Source organism: Micropterus dolomieu, linkage group LG08 (assembly GCF_021292245.1).
Source record: "Micropterus dolomieu isolate WLL.071019.BEF.003 ecotype Adirondacks linkage group LG08, ASM2129224v1, whole genome shotgun sequence".
Classification (NCBI taxonomy): domain Eukaryota; kingdom Metazoa; phylum Chordata; class Actinopteri; order Centrarchiformes; family Centrarchidae; genus Micropterus; species Micropterus dolomieu.
The window spans coordinates 22,255,734-22,279,271 of NC_060157.1; the positions used below are offsets into that span (position 1 = coordinate 22,255,734).

At 39.4% G+C, this 23,538-nt stretch overlaps 1 protein-coding gene across 1 annotated transcript in view; it reads right to left on the reverse strand.

Annotated features, from left to right (window-relative positions):
• The window catches only part of LOC123975786 (probable G-protein coupled receptor 153), a 36,367-nt gene that overhangs the window by 7,415 nt on the left and 5,414 nt on the right, over positions 1-23,538 (reverse strand). The window contains exons 2-4 of the mRNA XM_046057535.1: positions 12,481-13,101; positions 5,754-6,183; positions 728-917 (exon numbers count right to left, since the gene is read on the reverse strand). Coding sequence (XP_045913491.1) covers positions 728-917; positions 5,754-6,183; positions 12,481-12,854 — 994 coding nt within the window. The 5' untranslated portion in view covers positions 12,855-13,101. The remainder of the gene's footprint in view (positions 1-727; positions 918-5,753; positions 6,184-12,480; positions 13,102-23,538) is intronic.

The window sequence follows — 23,538 nt, forward strand, 5'->3', positions numbered from 1 at the left end:
CCACATACAACTAATCACAATTTGCCACGTCATCATACAAACGTACAGCCATTCACGTTATGTGACATTACCGGCAGGCGCAGGACCCTCAGCTGATCTGACCACCCGAGCACATCTCATACCTACACCGGTAGACACTGCTGAAGACCCGGCTATAGACCCGGCGGTTGGAAAAGTCCAGAAGACAAGTTCTGGGTTGTTTTTTTTTAGTCGACTTTATACAACGTAGCCTACTACTAATGGAGAAAGTCACTGGAGCAGACGGTGAGAGAGAGAGACTGAAAGAAGCGGGTTACGCTGACATGTTTCAATAAGCGAGTGACACAAGATGGAGAATGAAGTATAAGCTAAGAAACAAGCTAAGTTACTACAAATAGTAAAAACATGCCCCCCCCCCCCCCACTTAGCAGAAAATACCAATATTTTCTACCATAATTCTGCCTAATAGTACCGGGATATGACTTTTTGGTCCATGTCGCCCAGCCCTAAAGCGTCTATTAATTTGAAACAGCAAAAATAAACCAAATTATCTTTAGAACCACCATTGCCAATTCAGTCTGCGCATGACCTTAGATAGAATTTTACAACACAAACTCTACTCTCTAGCTTTTACAAGTCCACACTGAGCTGTCTTAGGAAATAGAAATCATCATCCATATTCACATCATCAGGTTAAAAAGAGGGGAAAGCGGGGCGGGGCAGGACAGGAGCCATAACAGCAGCTTACCCTCATCCACGTCGTCGTTGGACATGATGGCAACGCACTTCTCCCACACCATGCGGATGTCAGCCCGATAGCGGTCACAAGCCCAGATGAACATGGGCAGGAGGATGGACTGGGCAATGGAGCACCACAGCACACACAACACCATCCAGTTGTAGGAGCGGTCAAACTTCAGACTAGCAAAGCTCACCACCTGGTCAGGGTCCGCAAAGGGTTAGAAACAATATAATCAGCTATCATACTGTAAGGCGAGGTCTTGGACTCTCTTAAAATCCATTCAGCGATATTGAGAACACTGATAATAACATGGATTAGGTAGACTGGTCTGTACACAGTAAAACAAAGCTACTATTTATTTAGTCTGGAACACAGTTAATACACTGACTAATGACAGGATTCGCAGATATCATTCTGAAACTTACGTGTTGTAATTCAGTTACAGACCTGTCATGAGAAGTGTCTCTGTAAAAAGAGATAAACTTGTTCTACCATCACACCCTCTGCTTTCTAATATTCAAGCTACAGTGGTAAGCACTCAGCACAAGGTTTCTGTGAGTCACTCAGAGTACAAAGTAATAAGCATTATCCCTCAGATCCAGTTCTATATATTAATTCATGTGACTATATAAAGGCAAGAGCTCTGTCATTAACCAATTCTACAAACAACCTAGATACTGTGGCAATACAGTATACACAGGAAAAATACAATGGCCACTCATCACCTGAACTAGTGCTGCAAATAATGGATTATTTTCTTTATCAATCTATCTGTTATTTTGTTCAATACATCTATTAATGATTTATTTTACAAAATCTCATAAAATAGTAAGAAAAGTATATATACTATAGAATAAGCATACATATGATGAATCTTATCCACAAATATACAGTATGAACCAAATATGAGGAATCATATATTTTACATTGTGTTTCTAAAAGCATGTCCCATAGAGTTCAGGGAATCGTGGTGAAATGCAACAAGAACACAGCTGAAAGCTTATGTACAGGTTGCTATTGTTTAAGAAATAATTAATAATGAATCTAGATGTTTTTTGTGTTTTCCAACATTTACCATAGCTGATTCAGATGCATTCATCGGATTTTGAATGAAAGTAGCTGCGTCTAATTATCTTATTAATTTTTATCTCTGCATTCAGCCCCTGAACTGCTCCTTAATGTAGGGAAAGATGACCTTGTTTTGAGCACTCTTTTAAAACAAGATTAGAGCTAATATGGGTTACTACAGTGAAGCAATAGAGTGCATTACCTGATAATCAAAGTTGACGGGTTCAGTGTCTCATCCTCATCTCTAATGCATCGGGCCAAGACGCTGATAAGATTGATTAACTCAAACTCATTATCTTCCTCTGGTCATACCTTGAATCGAATACCAGTCATACAGCAGCAGCATCACCACTACATGACTTGATAAAATCTCAACCTGATATTGATCATGTCTGTCTACTGAACTGACCCAATCCAAAACCTACTAGGCAAACCAAGGACAGCAGAGACAACAAAAGGCATTGTGGGTAAACACAGATTTTCAGAACACATTACTTGCTGATTTTTAACACACTTTCAGAGAGACAGCATAATCACTGAATGCACATCCAAAATATTCTAACATCAGAGAATGTCTTAACACATTACAAAGCATTATTCTGGAAAAACAAGGTTGTGATGCTGTTACAGCTAATGTATTTTCCACTGACGGGTACTTTCGTTCTTTAGAAAGCTTATGAGCAGTGGAGTTCTCATCAGTGTACCACAGTGTGTTTTGAACTAAATATAAACTCCTACAGCCTCTAAATTAATGACAGGATATTTAAGTGACATCAAATGACCTGCATGAGCTTTACTAGACTATTTCAAGGGGTAATTACGCAACTACTACTGTTACTAGGCGTTATATAACGATAATCTCATGACATTTTCCACGTTCATATAAAAAGGTTGGGAGTGTAGTACCTCACTGACCTGTTTTTGAGAATATGCTCATATAAGTAATTCTATTTTTTTGTTTTTAAACCTCTATAATGGTTTTCCAGCAGATGTGATTTGATCCTGTTCAGTTCATTATCTATTCCTCAGTATGTCTCTGTGTAACACCATACACATTTGTACGTGTGTTACAGCTTTCTATGCATTTAAATAGCTCATTACGTCAGGCCATAAAGACAGCTAACAGACCTTTTGTTGTTTCTGTCACCGCACTGGAAACATGATCTTTTATCAGTACTACACTACTCTCTTTGTGTGTTATGCCCAAACATACAAAAACAGAATAGGATGTTGTTGTAAAAGTAATACACCATTGTCTTTTCGGCGTACGAAGCCATAAGAATACAATTTCACCTCTGATCCTGAACTCAAACAGTATAGAGGCGTGATGTTGTTAAATCTTACAAGTAAAAATATGACGCACACTAATTAAGCCACACTCAATAACGGCAGAGGCATTATGCAAAGAAATGGTGGCATTCCTACTATTCATGTTTCATCTTATATGGAAATTCACCAATTCATAAAAAGCAGCTGTGGTGGCTAAAGATTTGTGAGCTCATCAGCGCTGACTAATTGCTCCTACCAGCAAGGATTTAATAATGGAGTTCATTCATCGTCTCTATACCTTTATTCACATTCCTTTTTGGTGCAAACTTGGACGTGCTACCATCTCTGCAAAATCTCAGTAAGAACCCTATCTGTTCCTTGTTGTAGAGCAAGAGCTAATTTTAGGCAAATCAGTATTTTTTAAGGATGACAACAAACATGCAAATAGCAATTCATTTGTCAGCATTTAAAAAGAGAGACAATTTTTGAGAGAGCACATTTACAGCTCAGCTCTTGGTGGAAAGATATGGGCAAATGGCAGAAAACAGAAAGCATGACTTTAAGGCCTAACTTAAGATCACTTTAAAAGCCAAAACGTACAAGGTGGTACTGTGTAGTCCAGCACCTCTTGCACTGCTGTTTTCATCCTTTCACACACAGAATCAGCATTGGAAAGCATATTCTTCTTCAGAATTTTAAGATCTTTGAAGCTTTACAATGCTGTTGCTAATACAATGTTATTATCACTCAACTGGCCACATTCCTTCTGATTGGTTCCCACAATATCAGGATGTGCAGTATCTCTGCTAAGTCACTGCTAGAATTGAAGCAAACAACGACAACCACGCAATTAAAAACCCTACAGCATATTTCTCCTGTGATTATGCAGCAAAGTATTAGTTATCTTGCTGTGTGCTCCATATTTCAGCATTAAAGGCTTGTTCAGATAGTGGTGCGTTGTTCAGAAGTTTCTGTTTGGCTTGCCTGAGGTGTACAACACTTAATTAAAAAAGGTTTGTCTAAGGTAAAAATGACTACTAACAGATGGCTTGTACAAATGATAACAGAACTGAGGCGATGAATTATACATATAAATGACAATGAGGCACATGAAATACACATAATGTTCTCCCACTTAGAAATAAATAGAGTGATACCATATACAAGTCAAACCTCATTTAACAAACCCTCTACTATCAAAAATAGACTTTTAGAGAAATCCACATGGCTTAAACATGAGCAGAGGGCACTAGATTTAACAACAACAAAAGCTGTCAAAGAATATTTTCCTCATAGAAACAGGTCTACCATGGTGACTTGCTTTTAAAATTACAGGATTGGTGATTTTTGGCTGCATCACAAGCAATACGCCTTGAGCTTTCTACAGGCTCTAACGTCTGCAAAGAAAACCGATGAATTGACTTGTTAAAATATTAATGAGAACCTGAGGGTGGAATTTGCAAACCAAATGGTGACACACTGAAAGAGAGCTCCCTCCTTCACTCACTATTAATGCACTTGAAAGATCAGTTTCTCTCAGTTACACGCTGTTTTTAAAGCCTGGATTTCCCTAAAGACGAGACAACAGAGGGAAGATGATTCCAGTGCTTAACTGTAACCTGTACCTGGAACAGTCTGTGACCTACACACATTGTATCACAGGCCAGGAAAAATAAGACTGTTGGAGATTTTTCTAATTATGTTGGCCAACCTATTCTTCTTTTTATTATTATCATTGCTATTATTGTTATTATAGACATAATTCTATCAGTACCCCTTACCCCTTTTCCACTGTAGACTGTATATAACGTCAGACACACTATCCATACACATTAAGCCTGACATACTTACAGCACCAGATTTGCAGATATTTTAACCTTAATTTCCAGTGTTGACTCAATTAACCTCCCTCACCCTAAGCAGAACAAGTTCTTACTGTGACAAACTATGAGTCAGAATCATATCACAAGTTGTGTTAACTTGGTGTATATGTGTAAATCTTAATTTATATGAACCTATATCAGGTTTAAGCTACACTGCATTTTTTTTTTAAAAGCTTCTCTTTCACTACACTTGTCTTATTGTTTACCAAAACTGAAAGTTTTATTATGTGGAGCAATTATTTATAATAATGTTCTTTCCGTTATTTTATATTTGCATGTAGAAAAATGCATTCGCATTTTATTGCATCAAATTAAACAAGCAAAGAGATTTCTTGCAAACTTGCAGCAGTTATACATTTGCAACTTTGGAAACAAGTTAAAAATCTTTTTTTTATCGTGCAGAAGACAAAACTCTTTGAGTCCTGGAAATACCGCCAAACTGACAGGCAGTGTTGTTAAACAACCTTCTGGTTTTTTGAAAAATTACTAGGGATGTGTGTTTTAGACAATCCCTGGACAGATATTTGCCTCTGTGAATCAAATGCCATGATACTTTAAGACATGAGAGGCACAATCTTAGGCTACATGAACTCTAAACTGATGAATGCCTGAAACCATACGCACTCAGTCACAACTAATCCAGAAGTCTAAGCTCTGTGTCTAAAGTTTGACCTGTTAGCCAATATGAGTGAGCCCATGGTAACTCACAAATTCATTTATTTAGAATTTATCATCCACACTTTTAAACTTGTTGGTTCTTTGGCCATGCAGCTCCATTATTAACTGCAATTGTGTTTAGGCAGTGAACTCACCAGTATGGGGAAGCCAGTCAAGAAGTCATAGATGAAGACGATACCACTGATCAGGTAGGTGATCTGCAGTGATGTCTTGAGAGGCTCCGATCCATCAATGGATGATCTGCGCTTCCCCTGGGCGTCCTCAACCACTATGGTGGGGACGTTGAACTTGTTCTTGTCGGCATTGTGGCCTGCCTGAATGGAGAAGGTCTGGAAGAGAGCGATGCCAATGCAAATCACACCCATGGCAACGCTACCACCGATCAGCAGCAGAAAGCACACGCCAAAGCCTAGACCAATCTCCGTCACAATGAATCGGCAGTCAGAGGTGTAGAAGCGGTCAATGGTGTCATGCCAGCCCACAGCTGGAAGCGTGGACAGGATGAAGGAGACCATCCAGATGCCCATCACCGTGTGCACTGCTTGCTTCTTGGTGTTACTCAACCTAGAAGCAGAACCACAGATTTTAGTATAAAGTAAGTTAAACTGCTGTCAGGTCTGCAAGTGAAATGGGCTTTTACTTTTTTTTCTGCTGTGTACTGTATGTCCTGTAGCTCAAGAGTCTTAAACTGGTGGATGTTGACTCTGATATTTGCCGAGCTGAAAAGTCACGATACTACTTCTTGTACCACTAATGCTGAAAGTATATACAGAAATGCAGGAAACTCCAAACAAACTTCAAAATACAGTTTCCAACAAGTGAAATTAGGACATGGTGAAAGGTGGTTACAGCACACTGAAACAACTCACACTACTCACCTGTGTGTGTGAAATCAGTTTTTTTACATAAAACAATTAAAATGGGCACTTATGAGACGTTAGACAGTACAATTGTATTTTATATGGAGGAGATTGATGGTGAATGGGAAAGTCAGTAGAAAGGACCTTTGTAAAACTACAATATACCTAAGCTATGGCAAAATGCTGTAATGCCAAAACATGGCAGATAAAAAACACTATCCCACACGGTCATCCCTTGGATAAACTGGAGTTGAATGGTGGGAAATTGATGCTTTGCTGATGGAAAAAGATTGCTTTTCACATCCCTCGGTCTATTTGTCATCTAGGTCTATTTCAGCGTGAAGGGATTTCTATTTCCTCTCACCTCCAAGTAATTGTTACAGTCGAGCAATTTGGTGAATGTGTTTGTCCTCTGGCGGTGTGGCACTTTTCAAGGTTTGCAACAGCACACATACATCTCAAGTTATGGCAGGCCGTTACTTGTGTTCTCATTCCCAAAACTTGATGAAAGACTGTGCTATCCTGCCAAAACGTTTGTACCTAAAGTAGTGCTGAGCTGTTCAAAGCATCAGCATCAGTACATAGTCCATTACGTTTGAAAAAATTTTTTATCACATCAGTCCAGCATCTATAAATTGGCCTCCTTTAAAATAATAATGATAAGTATATTATAAATTTATATAGCACATTTCAAAACAAAGTTAAAAAGTGCTTTACAAGACAAAATAAAAAATGGTAGAAAAACAATAGTATACACAGTATAAAAGTTTTAGCACTGAGAAAAAAGGAGCCACATAAGAGAAAGAGTACAAAAAGTAAAATAAAAATAATTTAAACTATCAATAAACTAGACCCCCGGCCCCCCTGCCTTGGCTTCGGGGGCCCATGGTGAATAAAGGACCAGACTTTGAAATTAAAGGGACTTGTGTTTACAAGGATTTAAAATTAATGTTATGTCTATGGATTAATAGCACCACCTAGAGGCAGATTGACACCAAATTTCTTACAGTCCCTCAGGAAGGCAGTAAGGAAGAAGGAAGGAAGTTTGGTGTTCATTGGACATCCAAAACCTAAGATAAGACACTACTTCCTGTTTAGGAGGAGTAAACATTTGTTAGCTTATAAATCTGATAGTTTTTCGTGTATCAATCTGGGGAGCGGTAACTTTTATTAGCTTGGTCGAGACATGGTCTGTGCTAAGAGAGATCGGACTTGCGGTTTCAGAGGAGTTTTTCAGTTGTGGCAATGTAGCAGAAAACACCATTATGGCACAGATGCGTTTCCTATCCCATACGATTCAGCAGCATCCCCCAAACACGTAGACATAAGGTTTATGAATGCGTACTGTACTGTACAGTAGTTATGAGGCAAAATGTCGAGGTTTTTCAGTTTTCGCGATGGGTGTGGCCTATACCAGGAGATTCAGCTCGATCCACTGAACGCATTGATATAAGATTTTTGATATGCGCCTCTGTATGCGGGAGCTTCAAGCCCAAACGCAATTATCTTGCTTATAGCGCCACCTAGCGATACAAGAATTTTTGCGCCTAAGGTACTCTCTGTACCTACCCTATGAGTTTCACTTACCTTCTATGCCGCAGTATCACTTTTATGTACGGAAGAATAATAATAAAAACGATTACAATAGAGTTCCCAGCCCCACTCGGGTTGGACCCCTAAATAAGAGTTTAGGGTATGCCTTTTGTAGGTATTAAGAAGTGACTAAACAGATAGAGGTGATGTCAGACAAACCCTGTGAAAGAGCACTTACAAAAATATGTTTTTAAGAGGTATTCAAAAGTGAATACGGAACTTGCCAGTCTGATCTCCTCATGGAGGTTGTTCCAGAGAGTGGGGTCCCTAACAAAAAAGGCCAGCTCACCCATGGTCCTCAGCCTGGATTGTGGAATGGCGAGCAGAGCCTTGGCCGAGGACCTCAGGTTGTGACTGGGCACATATAAAGGTCTGAAATGTAGCTGGGTGCGAGTCCAGAGCGGGCCTTAAAAGTCATAAATAATAACTTAAAATAACTTTTTATTTACAGGGCGCCAATAAAGAGAAGCTCCAATAAAAAGTGGATATAATGAAAAGGGATATGTAGACAGAATGTTACGATTTCCATAAATGTACCCCTCCTGCTTCATTTAAAGTTGGGAAGGAACAGAGTAAATTATCCCTTTAGTGTCAGTTGTCCAGGAGCCATTTTGGCACAAAACCCAATCTGTCTCCCTCAAGAGAGCCAGAGCACATGTCGCCTATCCTCTTCTTCTTCTCATTAAAATCCTCTGGTGGAGTACAGGCTAGATATAAAATATATCCCCTTACATACACAAATAATATAACATATAGTTTTAAATAATTGTAACTAGTATTGCATTAGCTTACATGCAGCAGTATCCTCTGTCTTTGCACCATGGCTTTGTGCAAAGACAAGTAGGTCTTGTTGTCACTGTGATTAATTATGCTAGCCTTTCCTGAATGTGCCTGGGGTACATAGGATGGGGAGGTTGCATCACCAAGCTGCTTGAATCTATTACCAGAGAGAGAGTGTTGTGAGGGGAAAAGCTCCAAAAAAGATAGTGAGTGCAGGGTGATGAGAACAGCTGCCGAAGTACAAGGTTGGAATTCATAATTCAGGCCTTCGGTGTGTGTTAATGTCAGAGACAAGGCAGCCATGCTACCTCAGCAGGGCAAACGTGGAGCGATTTAAATGAAAGATGAACAGCAATTACACGGTGCATTGCCTGAGCTATCACTCCACCATATCGGTGTTAAAAGTGACTTGAAAACAAGAAGAGGAGCTGCTGAGTGCAAAGTCAATGTTTCCAGACAGGAGATGGAAGAATACAGTCAGATGAGTGAGACAACAGACGAGGAAGATAAAAGCATTTGTGTAAAGCCTGATATCTGTGTGGGCATCAGCCAATAATGACAGCTGCACAAGCAATATAGATAGCAAGATTTAACATCGATTTAAGAAGAAGTTTGCATATCTTATTTGAACATCTGCTAATCTGCAGAATTGGCCAAGCTGACTGTAAGCTGAGCATCTGCAGGCCTGATGCCATAGAAAGTACAATAACTCTTTGTTTTTCAGTCGGGGAGGGTGAGCGAGGCAACAGAATACCGTTCTTCACTACATGGACCACAGCCTAAGTTTCTGCACCATTTCAATAACCCACATAGTAGCTTGTTTGTACTGTGCAAAAATGAATAGCAATTTCATATGTGCTTCCACCTGTATTTGCAACAGTATCTGCTCTAGAAATGCAGTCATCTGCAAATGATTGTTCTGTGCCTGCTGACCAGAAAATTGCCATGAATAGCAATGTGGCTCAGGAGGTAGATGGTAAGGTTGGCAATTCAACATGTCCTCGGGACCCTAGATTGCTCCCGATGGTCAGGCTAGCACCTTGCATGGTAGCTCGCTGCTATTGGTGTGTGAGCATGTCTGAATGACAGGTGAATTGTTCGGCGCTTTGGATAAAAGTACTATAGAAATGTAGTCAACTTACCATTTAATATTTACCAAAGCCAAGACCTCTCCAAGTGTGCTTCAAGGTGTAAAGTAGCATTTTGATCATTGTATGTGCTTAATATGCTGCTATCTAACAGTATCATTTTAGATAAAAAATAATATGCTTAAATCAAAGATATCATGTTGTAAATCTGTGGTTTTGAAATCAGAAATGAGTGTAAAATACAAAAAATCAAAGCAACCCATCCGCCGTCATGATAATGATAACTGCCAACATTTTGTCATGTTGTAAAAGTGTAATTTTTAAATCAAACAGTAGCCGAAAACAAAACAAAATAACAAAATAAGAATAAAAAAATGGCTGTTATCTCAGGACAGGTAATGTTAAAGCAGCACTTGTGCATCCCTGAATACAGACAGAAATAGCATCAAAATCTTGTTTCAAAAGGAAGCAGCGATGTTGCTCAGAACATCTGATTACGTGTGAACAGCAGATGTCTTGGGAGTCTAACAAAACCAGAATGGTGTTACTGCAGCAGGTTGCTTGAATGTTAATGTGAGGTGAACCTGATCTTCATTATTCAGTGTAACTTTGTAATTTCACTTGTTGTGAGGAGCCAAATGAAGCTAAAGCTGACAGATGCTAAGTCTAGAGGGTTTTACATGGTGTTACCCCAAATAACTGCAACCAGCAGATGTGTTGGCAGGAGAGAGATTTCATCTGATCCAGAAAATCCCTCTCAAAAACGGAGGTAAACAGGCTGACAAGTTACACTAATCATCGTCCCTATCCTTCTGAGGGATGTGCTCAAAATGCAGCAAGGGGCCCTAAATTTGCAGCTTAAATGCCTGAATGTTCTTTCGAGGTAACTTTGGCAGATGTTGTGTTTACTGCAGGAAGTTGGAATTAAAAATGTCTTTTTACAAATTCGATTGTTAAGAATAGAAAAATTGATGGTTGAATGTAAAAAACCTGGATCAACAATATTGATCTTAGTAAAAAAAAAACAAATTGATGATGATGTTTGATGATGTACTGTACCACTAGTATTGACCAGTCGGCCTATAAAATATCTGGCATTTAAGGGCGCACTAACACTACGCAATCCGTACCGTGCACGGGTATGGTTACCCCCTAAAGTCCGGTTTGTTTGACCAGTGTGATCGCTCCATGCCGTGTACGCACAGTTAAGCCTGGGCACAATATGTACATAATATGTCATTCTGTGAAGAATGACAGTCGATTTTGACCTCCAGCTATGTACAGGGTGCTTACCTAGACAACCCAGCTGTGATGAACGTTCACATAGCTCTCCTTATTAGCTAGGCTCCTTACATGCTTGCTAATAACCTTATTGGGTGTCCGACAGTGACAGTTGTGTTGGACAGATTTGTGCAGTGGTGTTCATGAGAGAGAGGTGGAGAGAGAGAGGGAGACAAGGTGCTGCGCGAATATATGCGCAGCACTCTGCAGTCAACTACGATTTTAAATAGGCCTAGTAAAAAAATCACATATCAATATGTGGAAGTCGGCGTTGATACTGTAGCGAGCCGCCACAAACGTGGGAAACACTGACCCAGTGATGAATGTAAATGTGCACCGGCTCATTGTGAGCTCAGGCCAGCGGGAGAGGGGGGACAATCGTGCTTGGGCACAGTACAAGGCAACTGGGCCTAGTGTGAGTACGCCCTAAGATAATTAGCATCGGTCAATACCTGCACTCACGATGCCGATTTATCATCCTAAATGACAACGCATGTAATCTAAAACCATTACTGGCTAGTGTTAAATATATATTCATATATATGAATATTGATATATATTCACATATTCTGTAGAGAACAATGCAGTTGAGTGATGCCACTTCTGACAAACTGTACCCCACTCTCCCTTAAACACCAGTCACATTCTGAAATCTCCAGCATAACTCATTGTTTTATTAATTTTAAAAAAACTCCATGTAAAACAACATGCAACTGGCTAATATAACCACATATAATAGATTGTACTATGCATGGAACAATGGAATTATATAAATAACTTTTTTTTATATTGGCATTATCGGCCATTGAAAACCCCATATCATCCGACCACTACTTCCAAATTACAGAATATACTGTATGTTGAAATGAGTGCAATGGAATGTGCTGACACATCTTAAAGAGTTGGTTCCCCTTAAATTACAAATATATATATATTTGTAATTTGCATATTTTCTTTAAGGGGAGAAAAGTTGCTGTAGAATTTTTCCTTGTCTTTTTTTATTCTGTGGTCACCACAAAAAGTCCATTATCCTCCACTGTATTTGGGTGAAGGCAGAAATCTCAGAAACAGAATCTCAAAACTTGATTATACGCAAAGTTATCTCTAGTGGTAATCATGATACCTGCCTTGATACTACAAGGCATACATCTGTGATTTGGGTAAAATGACCCTTTGAAAATGGTACCACCTAAACTAAGAGTGTAATCTGAACAGGCATAAACAGAGTTTGTTTTAAACAACAGCCTCATGTGTCTTACCTGTAGTTTACAGGCCAGCGCACCATCCACATGCGGTGATAAGAAAGCGAGGTTACAGAGAAGCAGGTGACCAGTGTGAGAGTGTAGAAGGTGGAGACAAACACCTTGCAGAGACCCTCATTCCACTCGTAGTTAGAGTGCTGACGGCGCAGCGTTATGACACAGTACATAGTGATGGGGATGGCCATGTTGAGGATGTGCGTGCCTGCCAGTGTGCAGATGAGGAACTCCAGCGGTTTCCACTTTTTCTGCTTGGCACTGACGCTAAGGATGCTCCAAGTGTTGGCCAGGATGGACACGCCTGAGCAGACCAGCCAAGCCAGCGTGTTGGCGTTGATGACATCATCCTTCATGGTGGTTACCTCATCCACCATGTTGGAGCAGGGCGGAGCCTGTGGGGCCGCAAGGAACTTATGGCAAGAGCAGGTACACCCGAGGAGAAGGAGGAGGTGGTGATGGGCAGGAGGGGATGCAGGGCGTCGGGCAAGGCAGGCATCCTATCTGGGTGGGTGTGCACTCTCCATGGGATGGGCACAGCAGGGAAAGGACATGGTAGTGCTGTGACACAGTGGGATGTTAGAGAGGGAGGATGGAAGGGCCAGTTCCCTTACAAGCCTGAGGCTGGAGAGGGGAAGAGAGAAAAGAGGCAGGCACAGGGATCAGAGAAAGAAGACTTTTTTTTTTTTTCACTTGAATTTACTTATAATAATAATAATAATAATTACATTCTGAGTCAGTACAATTCAAAATATCATCATACATAATCCCTCATCCCAGTGAACTAATTGGGTTGTGTTAATCACAACAGTTTAACTATTACTGAAAGCCTTCCATTTCACAGGGTTAAGAGATAACAGTAATCAGTCAGCAGGGCTTATTTTAAATATAGCATAGCCCAACAGTCGTATGCAACAGTTTTATTTACAAAAAAAAAACATGAATAGCAAACTATCACAAATCTAAACTGCTCTAATGATCATAACTGTGCAGGAAGAAATAAACACTGAATGGCGACACTTTGAAGGTGGTGCCACTAAAAAGAGGTTATTCTACTGACTTATTGCTGAAACATTAAGTTAATTAATCCAGTAGTCAGTTCCTCATTTTGTTCCACCCCTATACCCCTTGTAACATAACTCAACTGAATCTTATGCAATGTTGTTATAAAGAGCCATTGAGAGAACGCATATATATTGCTTGCTACAGCTTAGGTAAGATGTTTAGGGCCATGTCCATCATAACACAGCTGCAGCCAGAGAATCATCAGGACTGAAGAGTGAAAAATGCTTGGCACAGCTAGAGCGCGTTGTCACATCTATTTCCTGTCTTTTGGCTTGTCCAAATACTGAGTTGCTGTAGGCAAGACCCCAAAGAGGGGACACTGGAAATAACAAAAAAACATGTCATCATCACCCTGCTCTCACCTTACCTGATCTACTCCTCCTTTCTCTCTCTTCCCTCTAACGGCACCCTAAACCAAGCCAATCAGATTCAGAGCTGATAATGCAAGAGGTTATGAGGCAGCATCTATACAATCCACAGGACATGTGTAACCATATGAATCAGGAGATGGTCCTGTAAACACATCATGAAATATTCTGCTGGTTCAAGAAACTGCATACTCACACCCAACTCTAGTGACTTTATTGTTTGGCAAGGGGAGAGCAACACCAATTAGTTTCCAAGTAACATTTAAAATATAAACTCTCACTTTTATTTCAAGCAGAATGTGGCACAGTGTGTTAGGAGTGAAATAATCGAACTACATCAACACACCTACTGAAAATGATACCAAAATGACATCTGACAGCCAGCAGTGTCTCATTCTTGGAAAGCCGAGAATAACAAAATGAACCGAATACAGTCTGGACTTACTCTTGTATTCAGTTTGTTCATGTTCTTGTTCTGTGGTCTTAATCTCCAATTACACCATAAGGTAAACTACAAACAGCTAAATCCATCATACTTAGTTATTAAGTTAAAGGGACTAGACATGATCTCCCTGCCACAAAACACAGGTTACAAACTGTGTAATATAGTGGTGTGAATTTAAACAAACACAAAACATTGATTAATTGAAAAAGATAATAACCAGACTATTCCAAGAACATTTCACTATGGAGACAATCAAAGGAAACACACAAAAAAGTGTTATCACACTCTAAAAAAACTAAACAAAAAACACATTAAACCAGGCTGGGATATAAAAAGAATGATCCAGGAATCCCGAGGTGGTTGGTATGGACTGAGTTTCGTCTCACATTCTGTCCGGTTGACTGTGGACTGAAACCTCAGTTGAGTTAAACAGTAAACACAAAAACAGTGCCAAACAATCCACCATGGCTTGAACAAAGTCCACCTAAACTGGTGCCATGAGGAACATACAGTAAAAATCTGTTTTGTGTATGTGGGTAATATTGTTTTGCCTGCCAGTGAAGGAACAGTAGGGTTTCTAAATGAGGAGTTAAGGGTGGTCACAGTGACAACCAATTATAACTGAACAGACCAAACAGTCATGCAGTAAACAAGTATTTGTGTGAGCCTCAGCCACTTCCACCTGTTTCAGGTCTTAGACCCGGAGTGGATCACAGCCTTTGGTAGTATTTGATGAAACATAATTTCACCTAAACACATCTCTCTCAACCTCTGAATCATGGATGCCTGCTGCCAGTATCACATCCCCTGGATTTTCTCTGTCAATTACCACACCACTCCTCTTCATCTTCCACACAGTGTAAAAATGCTCTACTGTGTCTTTTCTGTGATGTATCTTTTCTTTTAACGCATGTACTGTATACCTTCTATCCAGGTAACTGTTTAGTGAAAATGTGAAATAAATGTCAGCTCCATGTGTTATTCTCCAGGCACAGAGCCACAGATCAAAAAGTACTGCTGATCTTATCACTGAATGTAACCAACCCTTTTTCCATTAAACATCATTACATGTTGACATACCTATGAAATATGGACACTGGAGATAAGTATAATGGCTACAAGTATATAACAAGTAGTCATCATATGGCTGCTGTATGTGAAAAGGGGTTGCTCACAGTGATGATAAAGCTACAGAGAATTATCAGCAGACTCTGCAGTTCCCCACGACTATATGGGCTTTTATATCAACCTTCGGGTGATTAGCTCACAACGTTTCTGCTTCACCGTCATTGCTCTGATAATGTCAGCTGTCTCCACGTACTGTGTAACTAAGTACATTTAGTCAAGTAGTAAACTTAAGTACAAAATTGAGGTACTTGTACTTTACTTGAGTCTTTTCTTTTCATCCCACTTTGTACTTCTATTCCACTAAATTTAAATGGGAAATAGAGCTTACTTAAGATTATTATCTGAAAGTTTCAGTTACTAGTTACTTAACAAAAATAATTTTATAAATAAAACTACCTAACAGTATATACAAGTACAGCTGAAACAAAGACATCATGTAAACATCTGTTTCAATTCCAATAAAGCCTTTAAATAATTTAATTTTTCTATTTTAATATATATATATATATATATGTGACTTTGTACAATTGGTTGGATAAAACAAACATTGTGAAGGAGTCACTCTGGGCTCTCGGTACTGGTGATAGGCATTTTTCATTTTGCATTTCTCTATTTTTAGAATACAATCAAACAAGCAAATCCAATATTTGAAATGAAAATAAGTTAGCTATTCATTGTAAATGAGTTTGCAGTCCTGCTTTTACATTAACGTCACAGCGGTCATTTTTCTGCAGTTCAAAGTACATTACCATTATAATACTTACATACATTTACTTAAGTAACATTTTTAATGCATGACTTTTACTTACATAACACTGTTCCCCTTTCTAACCATTCAGCTGCATTTGTACTTTACCAACATAGATAGAGTGCAGCAGAAAATCTACTCTAAGGCCTTCTGCTTGGGTGACTCATGAGGCTCAAGGGGGACAATGACAGCTTTCAATTAATACAAGAAATTGCAATAAGGTCTCACAGGATTTTTCTACCTCTGGGAACAGCTGGAGGTAATTGGTGATGTTAACTTTTATAATTTCTTTTTGCCAAATTCTAAGTTTGATCATTCTTGCCTTTCTGTAGAGCCACTCTCTACCTCAGTTTGTGCTAGTTAAAATTCACTGCTAGTTCACATATTCAGAATGTGTTGACGGCCAATGTGTGATACCGTATAGATGCAGGACAGAATTCATAGATGATTTCCAGATGTCTGTGAGACTATTAATGCCACTGTTGATGCAGAGCATGAGCACAATTTATACTTTCTCCAGCATTGTACCAGTTCTGCTTATGCACATTTAAGCTCAGTAACATTTGTCATCATTCTGACTAAAATTCAATCAAGCCCACCAGCCACCTCAACCAGCACCTACCTAACAAGGCCAAAACATACAAGAAAAGTTGATTAAGATGCACCTAATCACTTTAAATTATTTTTTCACAGTGCATATTCAGAGGTCATCAATGGAAAATGCAGACACAGTTAATTATATCTACAATGTGGGCAATACTCTACAATACACCAGCCTAGACTATGAATCAGATTTTATGGCATTATCATCCAATTATTCAGAGTCAAATTTAAACTTCACCACATGCCTCTCTTGTGTAAGTTGGACTAATTACTATACTTACACCAATTAAACCAACCTTATTACCAGACACAAGTGTTCAATGCATACAATTGTAAAATCTTGCTTTATCTAGAAATATCTAGAAAAGACAACTGAGGTATGGCTAAAGGTATGGCATATGATTGTATGTATGAAGTATATAGTAGTAGTAATAGAAGTAACAAGTGGTATAGTGGTGGTCATAGGAGTATTAGAGGAAGTTACAGGAATAGCAGGGCTAGTAGTTGTAGCACTGGTTTTATTTAAACACTGACGGGCTTCCTAACCATAGTGGAACTAACAGCTCGTTTACCCACAATCCCCTGGGCCTCCAAGCCACATCTGTCCTCTACACAGGGGAAATCTGCACTGACAATTGCACACATGCTGTAAAGACTTTCTCTCTCTAACGTCAAGATGCTGAATGTTAACAGAATGGCACAAATTCATCGAGGTGTGGATACAAGGATGATCAGGAAAAAACAAATGTGGTAGCCTGATATGCAATTTAATAATTACATGTTCTGCACTTTGTGTAGCTTACATGAACTGTTTAAGATAAGGAACGATAAGCCTTGGAACAAATATTAATTTATTTCTGAGACTTTTGCCATCAAACAATGCTTGTTCCCTTACCTATAATAACACTGAGAATAATAAAATAAAATAAAATACTTAATAATCAGGTTATGCTCATTGAATGCTCAAGAAATACCAACAGCATTGCGAGGGTTGGTGGAAACTGTGCTTTTCTTCTCCCAGCTGACAAGCTTATCAATTTGCACATAAGTCTCATTTTGGACTGCTGAAAAAGGCACCAAACACTTTTTCCTTCTTTTCAATCTCAATAATCAGCTGAGGTACAGAGAGGAAGAGACAAGTGTGCCTAGACAGATTTTGGCAGGTATAAAGACGGATTTATCTGTTAAAACAAAAGCCCAAATGGATGACAGTGTGTCTGAAAGAGATCACACCAGTAATTACATGGAAACCTGAACATGATGATTTACAAAGCTGTATCTAACTATGCCCATCAGCACAATGTTGGTCAGTGTGTTCAAATTGGCGAGAGATGGAGTAGATGGAGGGCGTAGACATCTTTTATAGGCTCCCTGCTGACAGGTGTAATACATGAGGTCTTATTGCCCGAGCCACTCATCCCTGGAGCTGTCAGAGTGGAAAATACTTTGCCCCTGCAGGCTGCACAGCTTTCCCCAGAGCACAGCCTCAGTGTTTAATATTACATTTCTGATGCTTACACATGACAGGTGCTTTACTTTGAAAATGAAGCCACCAGATATTCTTTTTGCAGCAGCAGCAGCTTCACTTTAACACGCAGTTACCAAAACTCATGCTAGGGAACTGCCCAGTACAAGTACTAGTCCTCTACAGCTTTGATGGTTAAGTGTCTTATACAGGGAATGTCAGGGGCAGTCACTCGTTTCCCTGTCCCACATAAAAGCAATTACAAAACCTCTAACATTTCTAAAAATACTGCACTGCTATCTGATTTATAGTTAAACAATAATAAAATTTCACCCAGTTACATTTTCTTTGGCTGTAATCAGTTCATTTTGTCTACTTATGTTTACTGATCTCTGATATTATGGTCTACATATGTTTCTAAATCATGGAAGTTTGCACTTAGCAGCTAAAGGGGATTCTAATAAGTGAATAAACCCACTTAAGTCCATGTTACTCTTACATAAATGTTGATCGGGTAATCATTGTTGGCCCCCATGATCAGAACATGTAGCTTGATTAAGTATATGCCAAAATTCAGTCTTCAGCAGGAAGGCTAAATACGTCTTGATGAACATAATCAATTCTCTCAGTCTAAACATGGGGTACTGGTTTGATGGAATATTCACAATGCTATTAATGGTATTAAACTGAATTATTGGCTTGTAAACATTTTCATAGATCAACATGGATAAATGCCATGTATAAATCTCCTGACCTCTGCACTCCTTCACAAGAGCTTCTTTGAAAAGACAGAAAACAAGCATTCCATTTGCTCTCTGTGTGGACCAAATAGTCATCAACCAGGGAGATGATTTACCAGAAGCGTTTTCATGGTTTTTAAGGGGGTTATTGAAGGTTATTAAAAATATTAGAAGACATGGCCTCCTGGTGAGAGGGAATGGGGATTATAGAAGAAGATATTTTTCAGCAGTTTGTAAATAGTCTTTGATGGAAGAGGACACATCCATTTTGATTATTATAGTTAGATAATCAGAATTATAACACAAATCTCTACATGTGGTGCACAGTGTTACCCACACAGTGCAGGTGAAGAGCTCTCCTTTACCCCATGACGGATGACAATGGCCCTCAGAGGCCAAAACACTATCAATCTTACTCATCTCCAGTGAGTCCTCATTATCCAGTTATCAATGAGTGTCCAGGAGAGGCTCCTCCTTGCGTGACAAATGATCAGCAGGACCAGCTTTAACCCACTTTGCTGCGGAAAGAGATACCTCTGAAAATTAAGATGATTAACTTCTTTAAGGCCCAGGAGGCTCATACTTGTGACCTCTCTAGAACTGTTTGTTGAGCTTTTTCAGAAAGAATTATTCCAGGAAGAAAGGGAAACTAAATGACATTGGATTTTTACTAATTCCCCAATCGGGCTTTTTACTGGCTATAACGTGACACAGATTCATTAACACAAACTCAAAAAGAAAAAAATTAAAATGAATTATGTCTGTTTTCATCCCTTTTTGCCACCTGGGATTGGCTGAGAGTAATTTCCAGGAGCGCCTACCTACTCTATGACCTCATTCTTTAAAGAGGCCATGTTCATTTTCAGGTTCACACTTTTATTTGGGGTTCCTTCTACAATAGGTTTACATGCTTTAATGTTAAAAAAAACATATTATTTTTCTCATACTGTACATTGCTGCAGTACTCTATTCACCCTCTGTCTGAAATGTTCCGTTTTAGCTCCCTAAAAAACCTAATCTGCTCAGATTGGACAGCTGGCTCACTCTGTTGTGATTGGTCAACCTCTTAAAGCGTGTATCGGAAAAATTGGTTAGAATAACTGGTTTCCTAAGGCTTACTGATCGACTGGAAACATGGCTGTAGCTATGGTAACCATGGCAGGTATTATGCAAATGTGTTAGCATGTGTTACATATTGACATAGGCAAGTAAAGGATGAAAAGGCTAAAATACAAACAAGGTGTATCAGTCAGGTCAGGAGCAGTGTTTTCTGTGGGAGACAGTAACTCCCTTAGGCGTGGACTTTGTAACTTTGCAGACCTTTTACATACACAAAAAGCTATATAACAGACTAAAGGAAAGGAACCCAAAACACGCAATATTGCCACTTTAACTTTGTGTCTACTTTTACAATATGCATACGTATCAGAGCCCAAAACACGGCCAACGTTCTCTCAAGATTCCTGTTCCCTCTGTCAGTCCCCTCTCAGTGTGTACACACCGGGCTCTATACCCAAAGGAGGAAGTACAGAAGAGTATTACAAGCTTTATAAAGCAGCCAGTATTAACCAGCTCATGACCTTCCCACCACAGTCAGAATCCCTTAGCCCAAGAATGTTTTCCTTTACAGTAAGAGGGCATATAACTGACATGTCCTTATCATCTTTTCATAAGATCGGTTATTAGTAAATAGCTATCGTATTAGGCAGTCTGCAGCACTGTACTAGAACCAGACTAGATCTCTTAAAGTGTTATGTTGCATAGAAACTGCATCAGTCTTGAAGAAAACATACAGCAAAACTTTGGATCACACTGAGTGTTTCCCCAACACACTGTTATTCCAGGGCGTCAAATACAGACACTATGACAAAGAATGGTATTTGACACACAAGGTACCCTTCACCATCTGTATGAAACACCTTTTTAAGATGTGGTTAATGTAGCGAAATGGTCGCAGTTTGGTTAAGTTTAGGTAGAAAAACTACATGGTTAGGTTTAGGAAAACATCATGGTTTGCGTTGAAATAGGTACATTGCGTGTCATCAGTCACGCATGTAACATTATGTAACTTAAAACTTTAAATAAGTCAACTTTGACTTTTGCTTCTGTATACTGCATCACCTGACGCAGATGGGTTACACTGGAGTTGTAAAATGGCTGGTTTACTTTAGAAATATAAAAAATTAAACTGTTAATTAAACTTCTATTGTTAAACAGTGACTCAAACCATGCTAAACCGTTAAACCGGCACTGCCATACTGGTCTAGCACTCCTTCTCACGTGTTATTTCTTAAAGGGTTTTTCAACCTGGACCTTATTTACTATTTTTGTCAAGGCAGTCTGGTGGAACTGATGAGAGCGATACAGCAAATGTTTCTAGTTAAACAAAAATGATCTTACTCTTCAAAAATGTCTCTCTCTGTAGGGATCCTTTCCACAATACTGTCAGACTTGTAATAATAACCTGAGCCTGTCAGTGGCTTCGCACTCTGTCTCCTACTGCCAAACTCCACCTGCTCACTTGTCCTGCATTCCACTAATCAAGAAACTGCAGTTTATCAACCCTGGTTCTCCACCTCATTCTCTGGTTCTCCACCTCATTCTTTGTTTCTCCACCTCATTCTCTGGTTCTCCACCTCATTCTCTGTCAGATCATCAGTTAACCTCAAGTTGTATTTGTACTACGACTGACTATTCTCCTTAAGTATTCTCCTTCTGTGATCTTCGAGTGTGATTCTGGACTAATTGTGTGTTTCCGTGTGCCTAGGACGACTTCTGCCTTGGAACTTTGTATTTCTTATTTACTTGCCTGGAACTGGAACACCTGCCTGCTTCTTCCTGGGTGCAATTCTGCTCTGCTGCCTACATTAGACTTTTCCCGCCGAAAGATTAAAATAAACTTTGACTGCTACTCTTCACAACTGTGCAAGATTCACTGACATTATGACAGTTAAGCCCATGTAATTTTTGCTAAGCAGCTCCAAAGGTATCCCAATACGGTAATTACAGGATAATGGCACAATAAGTGTTTTACATTTACCAATATCCTCTTGAGTCAGCTGCTTTACAATAACATCATCATAAAATCATCTTACTGATCAAACAGAAACAACAAATTTCTGACCTACCGTAATGTAGGTCCTGACAGCATCCTACCGATGTTTTTGAGGGCGTGTCTGAGTAACCGCTAGGCAAGAACTGTGACTTTTGTTGTGACGTCACCAGAAAGCGGAAGAAAAGGCTGGACTACAAATGAGCTGTTTTCAGGCAGTTCAGAGCAGAGTTTTCTGTGGAAGATGGGAACTCCCTTTCGGGTGGACTTTGGGCTTTTTCACTTTGCAAACCTGTTACATGCATAAAAAAGGTATCGAATTCCATAAAGGAGAGGGAAAAAGCCAAAAAGCATAACATGACCTCTTTAAGAGAGTCAAATGGTGATCGAAATACAATTCCATCCATTATCTTCGTGTTAATCTCAAGAGCATTATTATCACTCCACTCAACCACTTTGTTCATGCCACGGTGGTGCAGCCCAGTGCTGTCTGAGTTACTTATAGCCATTTCATTAGAATTTTTTATAAATATATTGATTTGGCTACTTGCTCTTTCTTTATCTTTCTTCTAGATCATTCTTATAATTTTCTACCTGACATGTAACTCCAAAGGAAATTCCTTGTATGTGTAAACTACTTTGCAATAAAGCTGGATCAGATTTCGGTTTTGATTCTGATTCTACACGGCAATCGTCGTAATAGAGGGTAAAAAGTGTGTTTGATGATAATGGTAAATGGACAAAAAAGTACTTTAGAGTTCAGCCTGTATGGTTCTCATTCCAGAAATTATGTTCAACATCAATTCCATCTTTGAGGCTGTTTTTGAAGTTGGTTGATTCTACATATACAGTGGGGGGAAAAAGTATTTGACCCCTTGCTGATTTTGCAGGTTTGCCCACTTACAAAGAATGCAACAATCTACAATTTTAATCATATGTACATTCTAACAGTGAAAGACAGAATCCCAAAGAAAATTCCAGAAAATCACATCATATGAATTTATAAAAATTGATAACCATCTGATGAGGAAAAACAAGTATTTGACCCCCTGGACAAACAGCATGTTAATATTTTGTAGAAAAGCCATTATTGGCCAGCACAGATGTCAAACGGTTTTTATAGTTGGTGACAAGGTTTGTGCACATTTCGGCAGGGATGTTGGCCCACTCCTCCCTGCAGACAGCCTCCAAATCATTCAGGTTCCGAGGTTGTCGCCTGGCAACTCGAATTTTAAGCTCCCTCCAAAGATTTTCAATTGGATTCACGTCTGGAGACTGGCTAGGCCACTCCAGAACCTTGATGTGCTTCTTCTTCAGCCACTCTTTTGTTGCTTTGGCGGTGTGCTTAGGGTCGTTGTCGTGCTGAAACACCCATCCTCGACCCATCTTCAGCTCTCTCACTGAGGGAAGGAGATGTTGGTCCAGAATTCCACGATACATGGCCCCG